This window comes from Microcaecilia unicolor, chromosome 1, assembly GCF_901765095.1.
Source record: "Microcaecilia unicolor chromosome 1, aMicUni1.1, whole genome shotgun sequence".
Taxonomy (NCBI): domain Eukaryota; kingdom Metazoa; phylum Chordata; class Amphibia; order Gymnophiona; family Siphonopidae; genus Microcaecilia; species Microcaecilia unicolor.
The window spans coordinates 399133800-399156253 of record NC_044031.1 but is presented as its reverse complement, the minus strand read 5'-3'; the positions used below and the strand labels follow the sequence as shown (position 1 = coordinate 399156253).

The following is a 22454-nucleotide window of genomic DNA, read 5'->3' as shown; positions in this document are numbered from 1 at the left end:
GTAAGATCTCATGAAGCGGGACCGTCACAGCCTTTCTAGGAGGAGGGTCGTAGTCCAGGACCTCGAGCGTCTTAGTCCTGGGCTTATCCTCCACTTCCAATGGAATAGGGATGGCAACTGCCATCTCCTTCACAAAAGATGGGAAAGAAAGAATCTCAAGTGGAGACTTCCTCCTTTCCTGAGGAGGGGAGGGAGCAGATGGAATGCCATAGGACTCCTACTCAGAGAAGTACCGTGGATCCTCTTCAGAGTCCCATGAGCACTCCTCATCAGTGTCAGTCAAGAACCCCTCGTGGGATGCTAAGATCCAGCCCTCCTCAACGAAAAGGTACCATGACCTCGACAGGGGCGTTGAGGAGTCAGCTCCAGCCTCGACTCTGGCAAAGCTTTCTCCACTGATGTCGAGGGTATGCCAACATGGGTGGCAGTCAACGCCAAGACTGAAAGTGGCATCGGCATTGGAGACCTCAACGTAAGCTGGTGGCCATGCGGGAATGAAGAGGCATGACTGGCAACAAGCACCCCAAACGTCGATGCACTCTGCATTAAACTCACCAAAAGCTCAGGAAGCAAAGCCCAGAGGAGCTCATTGAGGGCGGACATCAGGAAAGACTGGGGCACCGAGGGTAGAAGCAGCTGCTGAAATCTGCGGGGTTGAAGTGGGTGCCTGGTCCTGGCTGTCTGGAGACCCACGCATCAGCACCTCCTGTATGGAAAGGGAGAAATCCTCCCGGAGCTAACACTTCTCGGGAACCGAGAGCTCCCAGCACCATGTGTCAAGGGGGATCGATGCTGATGCTTCTTCTGATGCCTGGCATCGATGCTTCTTGGTGCCAAAGAGGACGACGTTGAGTCTTCACATGGCCTCAGGATCGGGTCCAATGCTGATCGGTCCCAGGGGGCCTGCATGGTGGCCGACGTCGAAGCAGGTGGAGGCCCACTCAACGCACGGTCACTCCCAGTGTGCAAGGGTCCTGTAGCTATATGGACTTATGCACCCGATGCCAATGTCGACATCAACATCAAGGCTTCAGAACTAGCTCCAAAAATAGTTTTTCTCTGAGCCTCTCTGGCCAACTGTGTTCTCTTCTTCATACACAGAAAATACAATTGGCAGGTGTTATGATCAGGTCCCAAACACTGCAGACTAGAGAGTTGCACGGGGACAGAAATCTTATCCATCCCCGCCCATCCCTGCTGGAATCTTTCCCATCCCCACTGGAATCTTACCCACCCCACAATAATTTAACCCATCACAATCAGTCCTCACCCGTCCCTGCAAGAACTTAACCCAGCCCCGCAAGACCCATTCCAGTCAGCTGTCTGTCTCTCTCTGGATTTGAGCCACAACACTGCAGGCAAGGAAGGAACGGAAGTTGGAACTTGGAACAGCCTGGTGCACGCATGTAAGATTTGTCACTGATTCACTGGCACTGTGTGCTGAGAGGTCGCCACATGCACATACCATTAGGTCAGGTGCCATCTGATGCTCATGCCTGTGTCAGAGCCGAGGTCTGCGCATCAGCCCGGAAGCAAAGAGGATTAATAGTAACATAGTAAGTGATGGCAAATAAAGACTTGAGCAGTCAACGAGTGTGACTATTGGGCAGACTGAATGATCTTTTCATGATTAAATCAATGAGTGTGATATTATATACTTATGTTCTTTTTTTGGTGTTTCTAGACCATAGAAGTCTATCCGGCCCTATTCTTATGTTCCAACTGCTGGAGCTGCCATCAAAGCCCACTCCAGTCTAGTCGTCTTATTTGTGGGACACAGACCGTAAAAGTCTGTCCAGCACTGTCCTCATGTTCCAGCCACTGAAGTTGCTGTTTAAGCCCTTTCCAGCCCACCCTAAACCAGACTGCCATATATTAGACACAGACCATACAAGTCTGCCCAGTATTGGCCCTAGTTAATCACAGACAGCGTCATTCGACACATCCACACACAAGCAGCCATTTAGGTTTTTTATAACTTCCATTTTCTAATTAGAGATCCTCTGTGTTATCCCATGCCTTTTTAAATTCCTTAATTATTTGTGTCTCTACCACCTCCTTAATGGAAGACTTTCTGCATTTGTGCTATTAAAGCAAAGAGGAGGAGACAGCACTCAAAGAACTTGGTACTTGGTAGATGAGAGGCTGGTGCAGGTGTAGCTTACACTTCCATGGGAACCCCACCGGAATTGTTTCCATCCCCATGGGAATCCCGCAGAAACTGCTTCCATCCCCGCGAGTTCTGCGGGATTCCCGCGAACCCTATTCCCGTGTAGGTCTCTACTGCAAACACCAAGAATGGGCATTTTTGCCAGAGATGGTCCTGTTGCACTGAGTGCAGCACTTGAAGCCACTGGGAACTTTGATGACATGGAAGGAAAAACAGCTGTGGCCAAATCAAACAACTCAATGATGCTAAAAAGGCAAAGCGCCAGAAAAAAGAAGAGGGCAAAAACCCGACTGGGGTTCAGGCCTAAATGCAGCCTAGCAAGTGCGGTGAAAGAAAGGAAACTTAAAAAAGAGGAAAAAAAAATAATCAAAGATACAAGGAATTAAATAGAGAAAACCCCAAGAGAGGTATAACAATAACAAAAGGAAAAAAAATGGGAAGGCACAAAAAAAGACAGAAGGCAGAACCAGCTGTGAGGAGAGGGAAATAAAATGCGTCCTCTTCTCATTGCAGAAAAAAAAAGAGAACTGCTGGTCTACGTTCTCACGGCGGGCAGGAAGGCACTTGCTAATGCGCGGTGGAGCAAATCTCACAATTAACCTGTTTAAAGCTTGATACAAGCTTTGGACCGGCAATGTGGACCCACATCACCTACCGTTTTGTTGTTTTTTTTCCCTGACAGTGTTTTTGTGTGTTGGCAGGACTAAGACAACTATTTTATCATATGGGTACATACCGATATTTTGAGCAGGATAGCACTGTTACTCTCTGTTAGTGGCAGACCTGCATTGTTTAACAAGACAATCTGCAAATTCTTGTGACCCCTGATGCAGGCGATTTGTCGACGAAACATGGCCCATGTCGGGTATTCTTAATAAACAACTTTCCATTGTCCTGCTCCTAAAGGTCCATTTGTGCTTTTTTTCTGTTCTGTTTGGTTGGTGTACTCTGGACCCTCTCTTTTATCCTTCTTATTGTTTTTTTTTTAATTCTGGGAGTCACTATTGATCGAAACCTCACACTTGATACCCACGTGAAGAACACAACGAAAAAAATGTTCCACTCAATGTGGAAACTCAAAAGAATAAAACCTTTTTTCCCAAGATATGTCTTCCGCACCCTAGTACAGTCACTAGTGATAAGTCACCTGGACTATTGCAACGCTCTGTACGTAGGATGCAAAGAACAGACCATTAAAAAACTCCAAACAGCCCAGAACACCGCAGCCCGTCTCATTTTTGGAAAAACCAAATACGAAAGCGCAAAGCCCCTAAGAGAGAAACTGCACTGGCTCCCGCTCAAGGAACGAATTGAGTTCAAGATCTGCACGACCGTATACAAAATCATTCACACAGAGGCCCCACTCTACATGCTGAACCTAATAGACTTACCACCCAGAAATGCCAGAAGATCAGCCCGCAAGTTCCTCAATTTGAACTTCCCCAGCTGTAAAGGAATTAAATACAAACAGGCATACGCTACTACCTTTGCGTACAAAAGCACACAGTTATGGAACGCACTACCCATGACCCTGAAAACCACGGACAACTTAACCAGCTTTCGCAAATCTTTGAAGACATATCTCTTCAACAAGACCTACAAAAATAATCCTTGATGAGACAAATTACTCCGTATACCACCCAAACGCTTCAAAACACCTCTAACACGACCTTACCTAATACCATCTAACTTATTCCTCTTCTACCTTCAGTTTATTACCGACTGTATCTAAGATTATGTAATGACTATACCATATTAACACCCTGTAAGCCACATTGAGCCTGCAAAAAGGTGGGATAATGTGGGGTACAAATGCAATAAATAATAATACCTTCCATCTCTTAAATTCATACCTAGGGAAGTTTTATGGGTTTGGAGGTAACTGTGAATGAAGTCTCAGGGCCCACTGCCCAATAGAGGCTGGATAAGACTGAGATAAAGCTACCAGGTTCCAAAAACACATTTTCCAGGTCTCTCTCTTTCTGCAAACGACACAGAGACACACAGAGAAAAACTTCTGGATCGCATTTAGCCCACGATCAACAGAATAACACAAAACAAAAACCTGTCTGGATCTTACTTAACCCAAGATCTACAGACAGATAGGCATGGGGGAGACATATCGGAAATCAAGCGATACACACCCCTTAATGCCAACAAAGATCCCTGAAATAAAGATTCCCTATCAAGTTGTATCAATTAATAATTCCAAAGATTTAATGGCACTAGAAACTGTGTTTGGGGATACTAATTTGTGGCTCGAATGGGCCCATTATACCACAAAGAGTTTGAATGTTTCTAACTGTTATTTTTGCGCCCATGCAAGGGCAGAACCTACTGTAGTCCCCTTTCCTTTAGATCTTTACAATGATCCAGATGGTTTTTGGTGTATGTTAGAGCTGTTACAGGTAAAAGAAGAAATTAATCAGTCCTGTCAACATCTCGACAAACATCATCCCTACTTGCCCCCTCGGATGAGGGTACCACCTGCATTCAGGATTCCAGACCCTGCTACACGATATCATACATGTCTGGAACGATATGGAGTTAGAAATACACGGTTTCTGGGAAATTTGACCAATTGCAATACCACCCTAGAAAGAGGGGCTCTGCGAGGTCTGAACCTCACAGACTTTTCACAGGCTAGAGCAGATGTATGGTGGTATTGTGGAACCCACACCATCCACCATACACTTCACAGAAGTTGGACAGGCAGATGTGCCCTAGTCAAATTGGTAATTCCAATCATTATAGCATCTTTGATTCCTCCTCATAGCAGCTCTTCCTCAATGCCTGGATCTTTTGATGATCGGGTTTATATAGATGCAATTGGAGTTCCAAGAGGGGTCCCTGATGAGTTCAAAGCCAGAAACCAGATTGCCGCAGGATTCGAATCTGCCTTCTTTTGGTGGTCTACGATCAACAAGAACGTAGATTGGATTAACTATATATATTACAACCAGCAGAGATTTGTAAATTATACTAGAGATGCTGTTCAAGGAATTGCAGCACAGTTAGACGCCACTAGCAGAATGACGTTAGAAAATCGATTAGTGCTTGACCAAATACTAGCGGCCAATGGCGGGGTGTGCCGCAAAATAGGTACACAGTGTTGCACCTTTATCCCCAACAACACTGCTCCAGATGGATCAATTACCAGAGCTTTGAAAGGCCTTACCTCACTGTCAAAGGAATTGGCTGAGAACTCTGGTGTTGATACATCTTGGACTGGTTGGATGGATAAAGCCTTTGGTAAATGGAAGACATTTATCATCTCTGCAGCCACCACCATAATCATAGTGGTAGCAATTTTTGTACTAGTAGGATGCTGCATAATCCCTTGTGCTAGAGGCTTAGTAGAACGCTTAATTGAAACTGCCATAACCAAGAAAACAACCACAGGACAATATGTCCTGTACGAAAATCTCCTTCCCAATACCACAGGAGATAACACATTGGACTATCTCCCTATGAGATGGACTAATCGCTATGCAAATGCTAGAGACAATGTAGAAATGTCTGCAACTGTATAATCAATTAAAAGCACACAGGAATGCAATATAATAACGTAAGGCTTTATAAAATGATGTGATCAATAATCAATATGACTATGTAATCCATGCAAATGTATACTCAAAATATAATCAGTATATAACCAAAGAATTAATGATTGTTAGCAATATATATATATACATATGTAAGAGTAAGATTAAACCTGCATATTAATAGGTTGAAAGATATTATTGTTGTAATCATAGTATGTTACTTAATCGCAGATATGGGTAAGCCCCAAGAAGGATTAGAATAACCGAAGTAGTGTTTATGTTGTGACCTGAATTCCAAAATTCTGACCATACCGGTTTTCAATTAGACTCTCCAATTCGATAGTTTTATAGGATACCTTCTGGAATGGATGGTACCATGGTACGTTAACCCTGGTGTCACCCTATGAGATAGGGTGAAGAGGGGAATGTTAATATGTGTCCTAGCTTGAGACCTATCCACTGGAATAGTGGTGGGCCAAGTTACATAGCTTAAACAGCTGAAAAGCACTGACTAGGCCTGATAATCAGCTGATGGCCTTATAGCAGAGAGCCTGCAAGAGCAGGACTGCTTGGTGAGTCTTATTGAAACCTGGTACATCTTTCAAATTGAGTGTAACACTTAAGATGTAGAAATTAATGACAAAAATGGTAAAAAGCTTGGTTCTTAAAATGGAGTTTGTCTTTATAAGATGGCTCCCAGAATCACAAGATACGAAGACACAGATCTCTCTCAATATTAGGAAAGAGGTTTTAAAAGTGTTGAAATTGGCACTATGAAGAAATCTTTGAAAGGAGGGGTAGGTGGGCACCTGACCTGCGGTTGAGTATGATTCAGAGATGAAGCAAGATTAGAAAAAAAAAATTCCCTCTCTAATTGAGTTGTATGTACTGAAAATGCTATATAAGAAGTGGGCATCAGAGCTATCGTCGGAGTCCCTCCCCAACTTGGATCGGACAACGGCGAAGCTCTGGCCGGTTGAACCCAGATTCTGACTGAATGTACCAACTTGAAGTCCTGATTGGGTGAGAATAAAAGATTATTTCTTTTACACTGCTCCAGTCTCTGTTTCAATCTATTCTCTCTCCTCCACCTGTTTCACAGAATACTACACTCACAAGTAAGATTCTTTCTCACTCACATAGATTTCATGTGGGAACATAAATGGCCAAAGATTCACTTAGATCCAGATAGACAGAAAGCTGTGGTCATGGGAATTAGATTTGAACTGCACCTTCTGTCACCCCCCCCCCCCCCTACGCCTCCGTGACCGGAGGCGCTCCTTAGAACCCCGAGACATAACACCATGGAATGGGGTGTCACTGGAATTCAGGGAGGGGGTGATTAACAAGATTTTAGAAGAACAAACCCTCTGTACACCTCCGTGGGCAAGGGTCCTACTGGGGTCTAGAGAGGGGTAGATAAAAACAATTCTCATGTAAAGTGAGTTTACTTACTGTAAAGATTTGCTGTCATCTTCAGAAACTATGGGCTGGGCCAGACTCAGAAAAAGTAGCCCTGGGCCTTCAGGCTGCTTTCCAACTCAGTACCCCTCACACACACCTACATGGACTTATTTTATACTGCCTTCACACCTTTTCATTAGTAGATCAAGGCAAATTACATTCAGGTACAATGGGTATTTCCCTATTCCCTGAAGTTTTAAAATCTAAGGGGCCTATTACTAATTTGTGGAAAAATAGCACATTTTTGTGCTATTTTACCCAGAGAAATTTGCTGTGGAAATCAGTTACCCATGATATTCAAATATTCAGGTTAATGAATGTGTGGAAAATCTTGATTTGCATTATTACAACCAGAAATATCCACAGAAATTTAAAATAGCAGGCCCCCGTTTGGACCTGCTATCTCATACAGGGCCAGACTCATGACTTAAAAGTTGCCCTCCTACCCCAATCCTTTTACTTGATACACCCAGCCCCCTCCACTCCGATCCCCAATTCGGCATTAAATGAAGCAACCATCCCCACCCTTTGATCCAGTGTCAACTGAAAAAGCCTCTACTCTAGATCTGTGCTCCAGCATTAAGTGAAGATAATCTTGTACCCTCAACTCCCCAACCTCAACACCTACTGTGGTTTCTGTAGTGGGTGATGGATTTGCAGGGCTGATCCTCAGGTATTCCTGCCCCCATGGCTCCCTTTTTACAAAAGACCCTTCCTGATACCCTAGCAGTAGTCTCACAGTACTACCTCTAGTATTCTGGATGTCAAATAAAATGGGGGATGGGGATTTCTTCACTTAGTACTGGCTCTTGGATGGATGATGGGTGTGCGGAGCATCTTAATGCTATATCTGGGATCTGTGGTGGGAGTTGGGTGCGCCTAGCCAGATACTCCCCCATCACAGATGCGAAGGTGAGAGTTTTTTTCTTTTAATTCTCGCAGGTTTATTTAAAAAGCATCCTTGGGAACATCATCTCCTGCAGTAGTATGCCATTGCTCCCAAAGGTAGGTTAAACTTCTTGAGGTGGTAACTTTCAATGAATAACGCTACTCACAAAGTAATATAAATAATACATGCTGCATTATTCATTTACATAATATTGAACTGCTTAGCTTGTGTTTTACTGGCCAAATTACACATTATTGCTAATAGACCCTAAATTTGTATCTGAGGTTACTTGCTCAAGCTGCTTTAACCATTAGGCTCAATAAATAGTTCAGCTCTGGAACTTATTGCTAGAGGATGTGGAAACAGCGGTTAGCAAATCTAGGTTTAAAAATTGTTTGGACAAATTCCTGGAGGAAAACTCCATAGTCGGCTACTGAGATAGAGATGGGGAAGCCACTGCTTACCCTCGGATTGGTAGCATTGAATGTTGCTACTACTTGGGTTTCTGCCGGGTACTTGTGACCTGGATTGGCCACTGTTAGAAACAGGATACTGGGCTAGATGAACCATTGGTCTGACCCAGTATGGCTGTTCTTACATTCTCATTGAACGGTAATGGTATTTGCCTTCAGGGGTCATGGTTGCAAGGCTCTGAAAGGAATCATGCCACATGGAACCCAACCCAGGATGGTCGCTGACAATAATAGATCCCTGCCTGGCCCTAACTGAACTGGAGAGAAGAAAAAATCAAGTAAGAGCCAGCATAACCTCCACGCTAAATGCAATGGGGAAATTCAAAAAGATTTCAGGTTGTTGACCAGGCAGAAAAATCACTACTGCTGCAGAGTGTCCAGATCAGAGGCCTCACCCAAGGACAGCTATATCAGATAACTTACTAGAACTTGGACGGGCCATTGCCAGTGATACAGCTCGTTTACTGGCAGAAGATGGCTTCAGCCCACAATAGGAAAGTATGCCCAGCCTCACGGCACAAAACTGCAGAAGAATCATCACGATTGCTTAACGATGACAACGCCTGCAAGGAAAAAACAAGAAACAAAGTCACAAGCAAAATACAGACAAAGGTAGGCTTCATGTTCCAGAAGCAGCTAAGCAGACAGACCTGCTACCCCACCCACACTTCTCCCTGCATTACCCCTACCCCCCCACACACACACTTCTCCCTGCCTCCTCCTCCCCCCACACACACTTCTACCTGCCTTACCCCTACCCCCGAACACACGCACTTCTCTGTGCCTCCTCCTCCCCCTACACATTCTATCCCTCTTTCCACTCCCCACACATTCCCTGCACCTCTCCCCACCATCCACACACATTCTCCCTGCATCGCTCCCCCCCACACACACGCATTCTCCCTGCATCTCTCCCCCCCACACACACGCATTCTCCCTGCATCTCTCCCCCCACACCCGCATTCTCCCTGCACCTCTCCCCCCCCACACGCAATCTCCCTGCACCTCTCCCCCCCCACACGCAATCTCCCTGCACCTCTCCCCCCCACACGCATTCTCCCTGCACCTCTTCCCCCCACACGCATTCTCCCTGCACCTCTTCCCCCCACACGCATTCTCCCTGCACCTCCCCCCCCACACATTCTCCCTGCACCTCCCCCCCCCCACACATTCTCCCTGCACCTCTCCCCCCACACACACACACATTCTCCCTGCATCTCTCCTCCACACATTCTCCCTGCATCTCTCCCCCACACACACACACACTTTCACTGCATCTCTCCCCCCCCCCACACACACACTTTCACTGCATCTCTCCCCCCCACACACACACACTTTCACTGCATCTCTCCCCCCACACACACATTCTCCCTGCATCTCTCCCCCCACACACACATTCTCCCTGCATCTCTCCCCCCCACACACATTCTTCCTGCATCTCTCCCTCCACACTCACCCCCATACACTCTCCCTGCGTCTCTTCTCCCCCATACACTCTCACTCCCTCTTCACTCCCCTGAACCCTCCACATACTCTATCTGCCTCTCCTCTACCCGCACACACTCCCTGCCTCTCCCCTGCCCCCACACTCTCCTTTCCTCTCTCCTCCCCACACACTGATCCTGCATGCCCTCTCTGCTGCCTCCCACAAGCACACATAGATCCAGCATGCCCTCTGCCGCCTCCCCCACACACACATAGATCCAGCATGCCCTCTGCTGCCTCCCCTTCCCTGTTTGGTTCTCCTCAAGACATGTCACTTCACAGATGAAGTGCATTACCATTGTGCCTTTTTAAAGGCTCATATGCTCCCAGCAGAGCTGTTGCAATCCAATGCGTTTTGACCCCTGAGGAAGGCTTATATGCCGAAACACGGACCGTGCAGGGTCCCAATAAACTTATTCTGACACTCTTATTCCTTGTTTGGGCTGGTTACTTGGAATTTGTTCGCTTCCACCCTTGTGAGTTGGTCACAGAACACCAAATCCATTCAAGATATAGCTCCCACACTGCTTGGCTCCATTACCTCTACATGAAGCTACTTCTCTTGTTGACTCATTTTCCCTGTTCAGGATCAGGTTATCAAGTACTCATTCACTTTTGGGCCGACCAGTTCTCCATGATGTTCCGAACAGCACAGGGAAAAATACCCCCGGAACAGCGCAAGGAACTCCCTAATAATCAGCGCTAATAACATGCAAATTTATGTGTTATTAGCACTGATCATAAGGGTACTTCTGCGGGAGGATTGCACCTGGGCGGAATCCTCCCACAGGAGAGGTCTGACAGGTCCTGGCTATCAAAAAAAAAAAAAAAAAGAGAAACCTGGACATGTCCAAATGCCCAAACACAAAACACAAGGGGCTGGAGGTCTGGTGGACCTCCAGACCCCCCTACCCCCCACACGCGCAAAAGCCTCCCCACCACCAATAAAAAAAAATTTTTAAAACAACTTTGGTCCTGTGGGACCAGTACTAGCCCTCCCCACCAACTGACGGGCTAGCCTGGTGGTCTATTGCCCAAGCACCCCAAACCCCATAATACCAGGAAAAGGGAGGGAGGGAGTAGCACTCCTTCTCTCCTCCCATAACTGCTGCTTCAAAATGACGGTGTCCTGCCCGGTGCATCCTGGTATGTACTGGGCGGTGCTTCACTAGCATATAAGAAGAAACCCTTATATAGTAGTAAAGTCCCATCCAGTGCATCCCAGGATGCACCAAGCAGAGTGCCACCATTTTGAGGCTGTGCTCACAGGAGTGATATTCCCTCCCTCCTTTTTCCAGGTATGAGGGGGTTTGGTGGGGACTAGACCACCAGGCTAGTCAGTGAGTGGGTGGGCTAGTAGGGGTCCCACTGAACCAACAACCGTTTTTTTTTGTTTTCTTTTTTTTTTTTTGAGGGGGACCTTTGTATGTGAGGGGGTCCAGTGGTCCACGGAACTCCAGCCCCTTGTGCTTGGGGGGGGGGGGGGGGGGGGGATAGGTCCTGTAAGCATGCAAATGCATGCTGGACAGGGTCTTCCCATTCCTTCCCAATGCCCTGGCAAACCCTAATGCCAGCTGCGAACTGACATAGGGTTTGCCGTGGGAGCAGCACCCTTGTTTGGCACGCTGCCCGCTGAGCATTAGGGAGGAATGTTAATGGCCCTGTTTAGAAGGCATTTGCATGATATTAGCATTCAGAATCAGCAAGCTTATTAAACACGCTTGCCGGCTCTGATCCAAGGGCACAGGCAAATTCGGGTGAAAGTCCTTTGTTCTAAGGCACTTGTCTCAGACTCCACAACCTATATCTCATCGAGACATCGTTATCAGGTGAATCACCCCTCTAGTCAAAGCCTGTCCCCTTGGCTACAGTTTTTTCTCACTTCAATACATCTAACAAGGAGTGGTTGAATTCTTACATCTCTGCATTTCTCGGAAGCCCATGTGCTAGGTTTCATAACAGGCTTCTGCTTCATTTTTCATTACCCCAATTTAACATCCCCTTCCTTGGCCTCCCTTGCTTGCTTTCACTTCTCGTCGCAGAGCTGTATTTATTTATTTGAATATTAGATATATTACTTTTTACGAAGCATATCAAAATGGTTTACAAAGAAGGCATTAAAAAAACTGAACATAGTCACTAAAAGGAAAAACCTAGAGCAGACAAAAAGATAGACATCAAACAAGAGGCAGAGAATTGCACAACATAAGCTACCAGAGACCAATTGTACAGCTACCCAGGATACAACAGGACCTTCCTTCACTGATGAAATTTCCTGTTTCCATGCATGCGGGACATGACCAACAGAAGGTCTGCATCAGGCTGGAAACCACCTGTTTAAATCACTGCAGCTGCTGATTGCCCGAGAAACGAGGGGCTGGAGAAATACGGGGGGGGGGGGGGGGGGGGGCACTGGCTGGACCCGGGAAAGAGAACCAGGACTGGGAGAAAGGGAGAGGGTGAGATGCCAGCATTTCTGGTCACAGCTTCAGGGTCAAAAAACACCAACCTGGTGGCCCACATTGTCCATGGGCCATCATTTGAGTAGCCCTAGTTTAAGCATTCGCAAGACTGGACAGCACTGTATCTCTGAAATTAGTTTTCAGGAGGGACTGGGGGGAGGGGTACATTCCATTCCATTTTAGGAGTGTAACATACATAGTAACATAGTAGATGACGGCTGAAAAAGACCTGTACAATCCATCTAGTCTGTCCAACAAGATAAACTCATATGTGCTACTTCTTGTGTATGCCTTACCTTGATTTGTATCTGACATTTTCAGGACACAGACTGTAGAAGTCTTGCCCAGAACTAGCCCCATTTTCAGGACAAAGACCGTAGAAGTCTTTCCCAGAACTAGCCCCGCCTCCCAATCTCGGCTAAGCTTCTGAGGATCCATTCCTTCTGTACAGGATTCCTTTATGTTTATCCCACGCATGCTTGAATTCCGCTACCGTTTTCATCTCCACCACCTCCCGCGGGAGGGCATTCCAAGTATCTATCACTCTCTCCGTGAAAAAATACTTCCTGACATTTTTCTTGAGTCTGCCCCCCTTCACTCTCAGATCATGTCCTCTCGTTCTACCGCCCTGCCATCTCCGGAAAAGGTTCGTTTGCGGATTAATACCTTTCAAATATTTGAACGTCTGTATCATATCACACCTGTTTCTCCTTTCCTCCAGGGTGTACATGTTCAGATCCGCAAGTCTCTCCTCATACATCTTGTAACGCAAATCCCATACCATTCTCGTAGCTTTTCTTTGCACCGCTTCCATTTTTTTACATCCTTAGCAAGGTATGGCCTCCAGAACTGAACACAATACTCCAGGTGGGGCCTCACCAACGACTTATACAGGGGCATCAACACCTCTTTTCTTCTGCTGGTCACACCTCTCTCTATACAGCCTAGCAATCTTCTGGCTACGGCCACCGCCTTGTCACACTGTTTCGTCGCCTTCAGATCCTCCGATACTATCACCCCAAAGATCCCTCTCCCCGTCCGTAACTATCAGACTCTCCCCGCCTAACACATACTTCTCCCGTGGATTTCTACTCCCTAAGTGCATCACTTTGCATTTCTTCGCATTGAATTTTAATTGCCAAACCTCAGACCATTCTTCTAGTTTCCGAAGATCCTTTTTCACGTTTTCCAATCCCTCCCGGGTGTCCACTCTGTTACAAATCTTAGTATCGTCCGCAAAAAGGCAAACTTTACCTTCTAACCCTTCGGCAATGTCACTCACAAATATATTTTAGGAGTGTGAAACCCCTTCTATGCCAGATAGTAAAATGTCCTTTACAAAAGCTGGCATCTGTCCCCAAGCTGTTGCAAGAAAGATTCACTAACAGTGGAACCAGTTGCTGACTTTTCACTTTTATCCTTTATGTTTAAATCATTTTTATTAAGTTTCAAAAGCAACAAGACATAACGTGGAGAAAACAATCTGCAAAAGCATTTTCATGACAGGTACAAACAACCTTCCCAACATTATTCCTTCCTGTCCAAATCCCTTAATCCCTCCCCAAAAGTCCTCCCTTCCCCCTACCCCCCCATGCCCCCCATACTGTCTCTGTTCTTTGCAAGGAGTCCAAGTCACACGAATCCCGTCCAACAACGTATCCAATTCAGTATTCTGCTTCTTGCCGCTGGCTGCAGTATATCCCAAAAGTTCGCCCACGTTTTCTCTAGGCTCCTGCCTTCTTTACAGGCAAAATCTTTAACTTTTATCCTTTATAAAACACCTTAGAGACCAAGGGCAGAGTTCTATAACCCAAGAGTTAGCCATGCTGAAGCATATATCTACCAGTGAACAGACTATTTTGAATCTTAAAGAAACAACCAATTTCTTTGATATTTCTGAAGCATTAGGTGTTTTTCCCTGGCATGCTCTGAGCCATCTGGATGCTTGTACCCAATACTACTACTACTTAGCATTTCTATAGCGCTGCCAGGGTTACGCAGCGCTGTACAAGTTTAGACAAGGGGAAGGACAGTCCCTGCTCAAGAGAGTTTACAATCTAAGGCTGCTCCCTGACTAGAGCTCACCACCAGATCCAGTCAGGAGGCAGGCAAGAAGCAAATCCTTAAGTAAAACAACATGCATTTTTACTCTAAAATGTATTTTAAATTTATAAGATCTGCAATACGTTATACAACCACAGCTGCACTTTAACATAACTGAGGCTTGTTATTTCATAAATGGCTCTTTTAACGTAGCAGAAATATAGTACGAGTCAAACTAATAGCAACAACCATATTAGAGTTTGTAATAATACTGACAGCATTAGCTAAACCCTTATATTTCTGGATCTCCAATTTACTGGAAACATTAAGCAAACCAAACATTGTTTTTGAAGAATTCCGGTTCATTCCTTCATCCCTTCCTCAAAAATTACAGCCTAAATCAGCATTTCCTAAACTGTGCAGCGTGGCGAATTCACAGGGGTGCCGTGGGGCAGATGGGAGTGCACACACGATACTAAATCCCAGGCCTCCTCCTGATGAGCCAGAACAAGTAGTAAGGAGTGCACCTCCCCCCCCCCCCCCAATATTACCTCTATGTGGCTGAGGCAAGCTACCGATCACAGCTCAGCTGTGATTGGTCATGGAATCTCGCACCTAAAAGGGCGATCCTGTTTGGGAAGCAAGCAGTGAGACTGTGCTTCCCAATCAGGATTGCCCTTTTAGGCGCCCAACAGGCTCCATGACCAATAACAGCTGAGTTGTGATCAGTAGCTCATCTCAGCCACATAAAGGGAATATTGCAGGGGGGGGGGGACATGGGGGGAGTGCGCTCCTAACTACTTGTTCCCCTAGGATGGAAGGGGGAGCACAAGGGAGGGAAGAGGCTGGATGAAAGTGGAGAGAGAGAGATGGGAGAGAGAGAGAGGAGGGCAGACACAGGATGGAAGGGGAGAGAAGTAGAGATGCCAATTCCGCAGTTTGCCCGCAGAATTGGGTGGGTTTCGCGCGATCTCCGCAGTTTTTTCTGAAAGCCATGGGATACTGGGCGGTTTTTGCTGCCACAGTCGTGGGTTGGGTGGTTTTCCCGCGGGTCTTCTATTGGTCCAATTGGACCAATAGAAGCCCCGCGGAGGCGGGCTACAGGCTTCTTTTAAATGCCTCAATCTGAACTAAAAGATTCACCATTTTGTGCTGGCCCCCGACCACAGCCCCGCTCCTCCATGTGACTTACCCTGCCGGCTGGAGGAGGCAAGGGGCAGGACGACGGCGATGGCTCTGGTGGCAGCTCCCCTCCTCCTCCTGATCTGCTCTCAGCCAGAGTGAGGCGAGGAGATCATCAAGGGACCCACCTGTGGCCGTGATCAGATGAAGATGGAGGCAGCCGGTCCAGACAGAGGCCGGTCCAGATGGAAGCAGAAGAAAGAGAGCGTGAGTCAGTCCACGGGGAGGGGGAAGGTCAGAGCAGAGCCATTATGAGCTACTGCAACCACGTTGTGCTTTATTGGTAGCATTTTTATTTAATCTCACTTATATTTTGAAACTGGTCAGCTTGTGCAGCACAGGAAAGTACACAGAGGACGTATAGTAGTAGAGCAGTAATTTGTTATAAATCGTTATCAGTGTAGCATTTGGAGGGGCTGCTTATAAGGACACCCTAGCACGTGTTTTATCTTGAACAGATTTTTTTTCTCCTGGTAAAGGGACCCTAAAACAGACATGTTATGAGAGTCGGGTCCTCAATATTCAGAGTTTCTATTTATTTACTTCTTTACAACATTTATATCCCACATTAAACATGATTTAGGTTGAAACCTGGGGAAGAAGTAAAATCTTTTTTTTCCTGTGCCTAGATCAAAAGAGATAAATGGTTTGTGGTGGGAACTTGCACCTTTTGTTTTATGGATGGATTATGAATTTGTGCTAATTATAATGGTGCTGATTGTGCTAATGATGCTGATTATCTGATTATGATGCTTGTGGTAACCTCACTAATATTCATATTAATATTGGGCTATATTTGAGCTGCTTTTTGGCTGGAAAAATGTTTGCAATCTGGCAACACTAGGGCATGCATGGGAATGCAGGTATTCATGGCTGAAGCATGCTAACAATTTGCTTGCGTAAGCAGCATGGATATTGGACCTCGGGTAATGGACTTCTTCAGCTACTGGGGCATGGGCATCCCCACCAGCAAAGGTAGGACTCGATGCTGTTAGGGGTGGGGTGACTTGAAAAGAAATGTGTAGCCTAGGGAAGCCGTGATCTGAGAAAGTTTGAGAACAACTGGCCTAAATTATGATTACCTACACAAATCGAATTGGTCCAATAAAGAGTAAAGAAAGTAAAACTACTTGCCCTAGGTCGCCAAAGCATATAGCTGGCTGGGATCCAGGATTAGGACTCAGGAAGGGATTTTCTGACCTTGTACCTGAGCTGTTTATTCATAAACTTGAAATTGCCTCAATAAGAATACACAATAAATCTCTACTTGATCACCTGAACTGTGTCTTGTTCTACAGACCACCAGGAAACTGGAACAAAAACCAACCAAACTTCACGGACTTCATCTCAAATACCTGTGTTGCCAACTCCAATATACTAGTACTAGGAGACATCAACCCGTACCTAGAAGATCCAAACTCCACCAACACGCGTGAATGCAAGGAATTCCTCCACCTATGGGATCTCAAATGGCCACACATGCAAGCAACCCACGTCAAAGGGCATACACTCGACCTCATCACACACAAATGGTCCACAGACCAGAAGGAGGAGTGGCCTAGTGGTTAGGGTGGTGGACTTTGGTCCTGGGGAACTGAGTTCAATTCCCGGCACAGGCAGCTCCTTGTGACTCTGGGCAAGTCACTTAACCCTCCATTGCCCCATGTAAGCCGCATTGAGCCTGCCATGAGTGGGAAAGCACGGGGTACAAATGTAACAAAAAATAAAATAAAAACTTAACAATAACAGACATCAAATGGTCAGAAACACCTTGGACAGATCACTACAAACTAAACCTATCCCTAAACTGTCGGAAAAAGGGCTCATATAGTATACAAGAACATACTACCTACAATACAAGAGACCAAATAGACCCGAAAATATTCTGGAACCGATATACAATAATGAATGGACAGCACAGACAGACTCCACAAATTATCTCTCTGAATGGGATAAAAGATATAGAAGCATACTAGACGAAACAGCACCCCTACGAACAAGAACATCACAAAGACATAACCCAATACCATGGTTCAACGACAAACTGAAAAAGCTACAAACACAAACCAGAAAACAAAAAATAAAAGACGATCACACACTCAACGCCTGGAAACAAATGCAAAGAAAATACAAATATGCAATAAGACAGATCAAAAGGTCATACTTACAAACTAAAATAGGACCAGACTACAAAGACTGAAAAAAACTATACCAACTCGTACACAAACTACTAGACACTACCCTTGATCACCACAACCAGCATTGACATCCCAACGGCAGACAAACTTGCCAAATACTTCAATTTAAAAAATCGTAAAACTGCGCAACACACTCTCTCATAACACTACCAATATCGAAAACTCCATCAATGGCCTGGACCCAACCCCAGGAGAATACCCAGTGGACCGAACCTGGTCAAACTTCGTTCTCCTCTCGGACGAAACAATTACCCATGCGATCCGCAGGTTCTCCAACACTCACTGCAAACTGGACACCTGCCCCAGCTACCTAATAAAATCCACCCCCGACCGCTTCATAACAGACCTCACATCTCACCTAAACTTTATGCTCCAACAAGGTCTCTTCCCCAAGGAAAATGGCAACATCTTACTCACCCCGATACTAAAAGATACTAAGAAAAATATAAATGAACTCACAAACTACCACCTAGTAGCATCCATCCCACTAGCAGTCAAACTGATGGAAAGTATGGTAACCAAACAACTTAAGGATTGAATAAATAAAGTTTCTATATTACATGAATCACAATCTGGATTTCGCCCCCTCCATAGCACTGAAACAGTACTTACTAGTTTCCTAGCCAAATTCAAGCAGGAAATAGTAACAGGCAATAGCATACTTCTCCTCCAATTCGACATGGTAAACCATAATATACTATTAAGACTCCTAGACTACTTCAGGATTGCTGGAAATACACGAAACTGGATCAAAGGTTTCCTAACTACCAGAACATACCAAGTGAAACCAAACTCAACCATATCATCCAGTGGAAAGCAGACTGCAGAGTACCACAAGGATCACCACTATCACCGATCCTCTTCAACCTAATGATGACCCCACTATCAAAATCCCTAGCCACCCAAGGCCTCAACCCATTCATCTATGCAAACGACGTTACAATATTTATTCTCTTCAAACACGAATTGGCAGAAATCACCAACAAAATCACACTCAGCTTAAATACTATGAACTTATGGGCAAATACATTCCACTTAAAACTCAACACAGAAAAAAAAAACACACTGCCTCATCCTCTCATCCCAACACAACATGTATAAACCCACAAACTTAAACACCCCAGACTACACCCTCTCTATCTCAAGCAGCCTGAAAATTCTCGGGGTCACAATCAACTGTAACCTCACACTCGAGAGCAAAGTGAACTCTACAACCAAGAAAACATTCATAAGTACATAAAGCCACACTGGGAAAAGACCAAAGGTCCATCGAGCCCAGCATCCTGTCCACGACAGCGGCCAATCCAGGCCAAGGGCACCTGGCAAGCTTCCCAAACGTACAAACATTCTATACATGTTATTTCTGGAATTGTGGATGTTTCCCCAAGTCCATTTAGTAGTGGTTTATGGACTCTATGTGGAAACTTAAACGCGTGAAACAATTCTTCCAGAGGGAAACTTTTTGCAACCTGATACAATCAATGGTACTAAGCCACGTTGACTACTGCAATGGAACCTATGCAGGATGCAAAGAGCAACTCTTAAAGAAACTTCAGACTGCCCAAAACGCAGCAGCCAGACTTATATTTGGAAAAACGCGATTCGAAAGCACGAAACCCCTCCGAGAAAAACTACACTAGCTTCCAATCAAAGAACACATAACTTTCAAAATCTGCACCCTAGTCCACAAAATAATCTATGGCAAAGCCCCGGGTTACATGGCTGACCTCATAGACCTCCCAACCAGAAACGCAACCAGATCAACACGAACATACTTAAACTTCCACTACCCATGCTGTAAAGGACTCAAATATAAATCAATCTATGCATCCAGCTTCTCCTACATAAGTACTCAATTGTGGAATGCATTACCAAAAGCTGTGAAAACAACGTACGACCATCTCAGCTTCCGGAAATCACTAAAGACCCACCTGGTCGAAAAGGTATACCCTACTGACCCAACTTAATCACCTAAATCCTGCAACACAACGCAACCTAAACTCGAAATGAATCACTTTATATCTTTTCTCCTCTACTATTCACAATATCTCTGTAACTATGAACCTTATTAGACTATAACACCACTTTGTATTTGTTTCTCTACCGGTGTTGGCGTATGCCTTCACGGTCTCATGTAAGCCACACTGAGCCTGCAAATAGGTGGGAAAAAATGTGGGATACAAATGTAACAAATAAAATAAAAATAAGAAGAATATTCAAAATACCATTCTTCAATAAAATGCTAATATTCTTGGGACAGAGTTTTCCCTGTACCAGTGGCGCTGACACTGGGGGGGGGGGGCCTCAGGGGTCTGTACCCCCTCTGCTTTAATTGCTGGCAGAGATGGAGGAGGGAGAGAATAGCTGGCCCCCTCAGTCCACTTTTGGGGCCCCCTCTCACAATGCACTCCTGGCTACAAGAAGCCTTTAGCTCTCTACCTACACTTGTTACCAGGATTTATATTCATAAATGAATGACTCTGCAGGAGCTGAGCTAGAATAATACACACCATGGATCAACAACTCCAAGTACCAAACTAACTCTTTCAAGAGCTTGGCAGTATCACGACTTCAACAAACCCCACAATCACAGAAGATCATTTCAACATACACTCACCCAAAATCTGATTCAATATCTGCAGTTGTGCAACAGCATGTTCTAAAGTCAAAGATCCCTGACGACAGCGTCAAGTGTATCAGTTTGGTGATCTCAGGTCCTAAAATAATTAAATATGTACACCCAACAGAAAGCATTAGAAAGTCATTAGTGGGTCCACACCGTGACCTTGAGTAATTGCCGTGGCCCCTCTGTGCCTGACAGTAGTTTATTCCTACTTGGGGGGTGAGCGCCACAATCTACTGCGCTGTCAGGAGGATGAAGCCAACTGCCCTGCGTTCACATATAAACAAGCGCAAAATCTCTCCTCAAAACTCCTCTCTCGTCCCTCAGTAAAGTAGTATATACAAGGGAAAGCAGCAGGGCCCTGACCCAAACAACTTTAACTAAGTCTCTCCACCACACCGTCCCAAAACAGTCGATGAACATGAAGTACGGTACCGATCATTCACCTACACTCTGGAGAACCCAAGGCTGCCAGGGTAAAGCGTCAGCACCAGACGCGCGCTCTTGACACCGAACCGGGCTGTTGTGTTTTTTATGTTCTTACCTCGCAACCGTTAGCATTGCTTTTTGCATTCAGTTCCCGCGACCAGAGCAACTCTGGAACGGGAAGGTGGGGCGTGCGCGCCGCGCATGCTCACAAACACATCAATGTGGAAACGTCACAGTGACCCCGTAAAACTGACTTCTGCTTCCGGGCATATCTAACAGCTTCCTCAAGTGATTCGAACCTCCCTGACTGATTCCAACATGCAAAACAACATACTTCAGTAACAAACAAGGAGGAGGTTTTACGACAGGAGACGGCATGAAACTATCTGGCCCATTCTGTGGACTGAAGCCAATGGGCGGAGCTTGCCGCCATACTGAGTGACCCAAAACATTCGTAGATGCTAGTTGGAAACAATACCAAACTTGTGAGGTTTATATTGTTTTAGTAAACAGCCTTGGTTTTGCATTCTTTCTGTTAGGAGGTGGGGTCTTTGGGGAGTTTTTCTATGAAAGGGGAAGGGGGGTTTTCAGTGCTCCAGAGATAGGGTTACCATTTTTTGTCCTCTTAAAAAGATTACACTTGCCCCGCCCCTTTCACGCCCTCTGCCCCGCCTCTGACTTATATTCCCCTCCCCTGGTCACCCCCTCCTCCCCCGTGTCATCTCCACTGCCCCCGTCACCTCCCCTCCCCTTACTCTATTATCCCTGGTGGTCTAGAGGTACCTCTAGTATTCGGGGCAGGAAAGAGCCCCCTCTTTCCTGCCCGGAGCACTGCTGCCAGCTGCCCTGCATCCTGTGAGTCCGGCTCTCGGCGTTTCAAAATGGCCGCCGAGAGTTTAAGTCTCGCGAGGCTGCTTCCACTCTCGGCAGCCATTTTGAAACACCAAGAGCCGGACTCAGTCACAGGGCAGCTAGCAGCAGCGCTCCGGGCAGGAAAGAGGGGGCTCTTTCCTGCCCCGAAGAGGTACCTCTAGACCACCAGGGATAGTAGAGTAGGGGAGTCCCGCGCCCGCCCCCACCAGCCAGCCCGTTTGTCCAGAAATCCGGACAAACGGGCAGGCTGGCCAAATCCATCCAGACGCCCGACCATGTCCTCAAAAAGTGGACATGTCCGGGTAAATCCGGACGTATGGTAACCCTATCCAGAGCTTCCTTTGTTTCTATACTGTGCTGTATGCCTTTATTTTTGCTTATGATTACAATAAATATATTTTTGCATCACTATTGCGTCAGTGCTTACTCAACTGCCTCACGTTTTGACACAATGGTCTTTTTTAAAACCAACTTTATGTTGCCATTTCAAGCCTTCTGTATTTCAACCTAAATGCAAGATTAGACCATTAGTCTTTCCTTAAGACATAAGACTCCTGATGCAGGCCATCAGGCCGAAACACAGCATTGTGTCGAGTCATTCCTAAGGAAATATTCATA

At 45.8% G+C, this 22454-nt stretch overlaps 1 protein-coding gene across 1 annotated transcript in view; it reads right to left on the bottom strand.

Moving 5' to 3' along the window:
* SIRT5 (sirtuin 5) overlaps window positions 1–21162 on the bottom strand; it is a 127288-nt gene extending 106126 nt beyond the window's left edge. Inside the window, exons 1-2 of the mRNA XM_030211150.1 lie at window positions 21079–21162; window positions 8965–9104 (exon numbers count right to left, since the gene is read on the bottom strand). Coding sequence (XP_030067010.1) covers window positions 8965–9079 — 115 coding nt within the window. The 5' untranslated portion in view covers window positions 9080–9104; window positions 21079–21162. The remainder of the gene's footprint in view (window positions 1–8964; window positions 9105–21078) is intronic.
* Window positions 21163–22454: the final 1292 nt, after the last annotated feature.